Source organism: Dioscorea cayenensis, chromosome 1 (assembly GCF_009730915.1).
Source record: "Dioscorea cayenensis subsp. rotundata cultivar TDr96_F1 chromosome 1, TDr96_F1_v2_PseudoChromosome.rev07_lg8_w22 25.fasta, whole genome shotgun sequence".
Lineage (NCBI taxonomy): Eukaryota > Viridiplantae > Streptophyta > Magnoliopsida > Dioscoreales > Dioscoreaceae > Dioscorea > Dioscorea cayenensis.
This window is the reverse complement of record NC_052471.1, coordinates 29,946,927-29,949,274: the sequence shown is the minus strand read 5'-3', so window position 1 is coordinate 29,949,274 and position 2,348 is coordinate 29,946,927. Positions and strand designations below refer to the sequence as shown.

The following is a 2,348-nucleotide window of genomic DNA, read 5'->3' as shown; positions in this document are numbered from 1 at the left end:
ATCCATGCCAACACCATCAATCCTCACGAATCAAATGCAAGATTACTTGTGATACTTGATCAGAAGTCTCAGGTGTATGAAAATGTACTAATGTCTCTAATTAATTTGTTATATTTTCTAGTAATAATTAAAATCATATCAACATGCACAGTTATATATATATATATATCTATAAAACTTTTGAGTAGCAAATCAAGCTACAAATTAAAATTCAAGCAACTTAATTCTTGACTGAATTAAAGGTAAAGACATGAAAGAAATGTTAATTAAAGAGAGTAGAGAGATCATAAAAATTTGATCTCAAAGGGGGGAATTAACAACAAAAAAATTAATAAAGAGATGATGATCATACTCTTGATATATATAATTAATTAACCAGAGAAAACATGTTGACTAGAAAATCTGAGACACAAACACATGAGGAAGAAGAACAGAAGACAAAAGAGTGGACTTGACATGTGATGTTGCAAATCAACAACACAATTGCTATATAGATAAGATCTCAAGTACACACTCTGCAACACTTGAACTCTCACACAGTCACACTCACACTCACACTCACACCAAAATCCATACCACAAGTAGCCACCACCACCACCACCATCACCACTTCATGTCCCCACACACATTCATTTCTTACTATAATATACTACTAATAACAATTCATCAAGCTAAGCAAGCTTGATGATCACCTCCATTTCATTCTGAAAAATATAAGGAAATCAATCATATAAATATAGTAGTAGTAGTAATAATAATAATAATAATAATAATAATAATAATAAGTAGAACAAGTCTTACCACAACTAGCTTCATGAGGATATATGAGCTCACCACACTCAAGTTGAACTAGATGAAGGATGAGAAGGAAGCAATTGAGGCTTCTTGCGCTTCTTCTTCTCATAACTAATGCCACGAGCCTTGGCTTGCATCTCCCGGACTTCTCGAAGATAAAGCCTAACAGCTCGAGCACCAAAAGGATTAGAATCAGGCTTACCACCATTCTCTTCATAAGCAGCACGGAGACGGCCGATGAGAGCATCAAGACTTCCCCAAGCTTGTTTCAAAGGGCAAGGACAAGGAGCTGGTGGGTTGGGGTGGCCAAAGAAAGGGCACATCTGAGTGTGAACTTTAGTTTTGCCGAACTGATCAAGATAACGGAGGAATTCAAGAACATGAGCACCACTGCAACGGGAGAGTGAAAGTGGTGGCCTGTGGTTCTTGAGATATTGACCGAAAGTGTTCCAGTCTCTACGTTTCTGGGATTCATAGCGACTCGGTGAGGCAGAGTTTGAAGTTGATGATGATGGTGAAGTGTGAGGGCTTGTAGTACTCTTTGTTCCATCACATATTGGACTCCCTGGGCTTGTTCCTATCTCCATGGATTGATAGATAGATAGATAGATAGATAGATAGATAGATGTTTTGCTTGCTTGCTTGCTTGTTTAATGTTTTACTTCCTTGATTCTTGGAGCTTTGTAAACTAAGAAGAGAGAGAGAAAGAGAAAGAGCAAAGCATAAGCTATATATGTTAATTACTATACTAGTTCTACTTTGATTTTTCTCTTTCTTTTCTATATATAAAAATATATAGAAGAAGAAAGAAGATTAAGAAAGGAAGAGAAGAGATGGTATAATAGAGTTTTGAGTGCTGAAGTTTAGGGAAAGGTAAGCATGTGGGAGGTGTTGAAGAGGTTTGAGAATGAGCTGAAACCCTAAAATATTACTAGATCTTATAGTATGTCAGATAAAGCAAAGGAGAAAGCTGGGTAGGAAGAAGAGAAGATTAATTATAGATTTTAGGACATATATAAACAGGGATGGATTTCACGTCATGATGTGAGTGAATCAGTGATGATCATCAGAGAGAGAAAGAGAAAAGAGAAAGAGTTGAGAAAAGATACACTCACTCTTTGGCTCAAAATTAGAGGAAAAAAAAAAAAAGATGAGAAGGAGATGTTACAGATGAACAAACTCCATGATCAATTAAAGATATCAGAGAAAGAGAGGGTGTGGTGTGAGGGAGAGGAAGTGGGAGAGTGGGAGTTTAAAGGATGATGGAAACAAAGGTAGGTTGATGGAATGGGTGAAAATTAAGAATATATTTCAACCTTTTTTTAAAAAAAAATTTAAGCATATATATCATTGAGGATTTATTAGTAAGACCAATAGAATATTACCCTGGGATAACCACTAGATAGTACAATGGAAGTCACTATGGGCGGTGGATGAGTGGTGTAAGGTGGAATTTATTGGGTTGCGGTACCGTATAATATTGTGTAAGTATATTGTAAAAAACTGTATTAGTACTGTTCATTCACTGTTTATGAGTCTTTTGTATGAGGAAC

The 2,348-nt window shown here is 35.9% G+C and overlaps 1 protein-coding gene across 1 annotated transcript; it reads right to left on the bottom strand.

Moving 5' to 3' along the window:
• Positions 1-349: 349 nt before the first annotated feature.
• LOC120259729 (protein LIGHT-DEPENDENT SHORT HYPOCOTYLS 3-like) lies at positions 350-2,074 on the bottom strand. Its single transcript, XM_039267251.1, has 2 exons — positions 802-2,074; positions 350-704 (listed from the first exon to the last, which is right to left on the bottom strand). Exon 1 carries the CDS (start codon positions 1,380-1,382, stop codon positions 840-842), a length of 543 nt encoding a protein of 180 aa, XP_039123185.1. The 5' UTR covers positions 1,383-2,074; the 3' UTR covers positions 350-704; positions 802-839.
• Between the last annotated feature and the right edge of the window lie 274 nt (positions 2,075-2,348).

Excerpts from the sequence above, each read along its gene's own strand:
- LOC120259729 (XM_039267251.1), bottom strand. The coding sequence starts at position 1,382 with ATGGAGATAGGAACAAGCCCAGGGAGTCCAATATGTGATGGAACAAAG.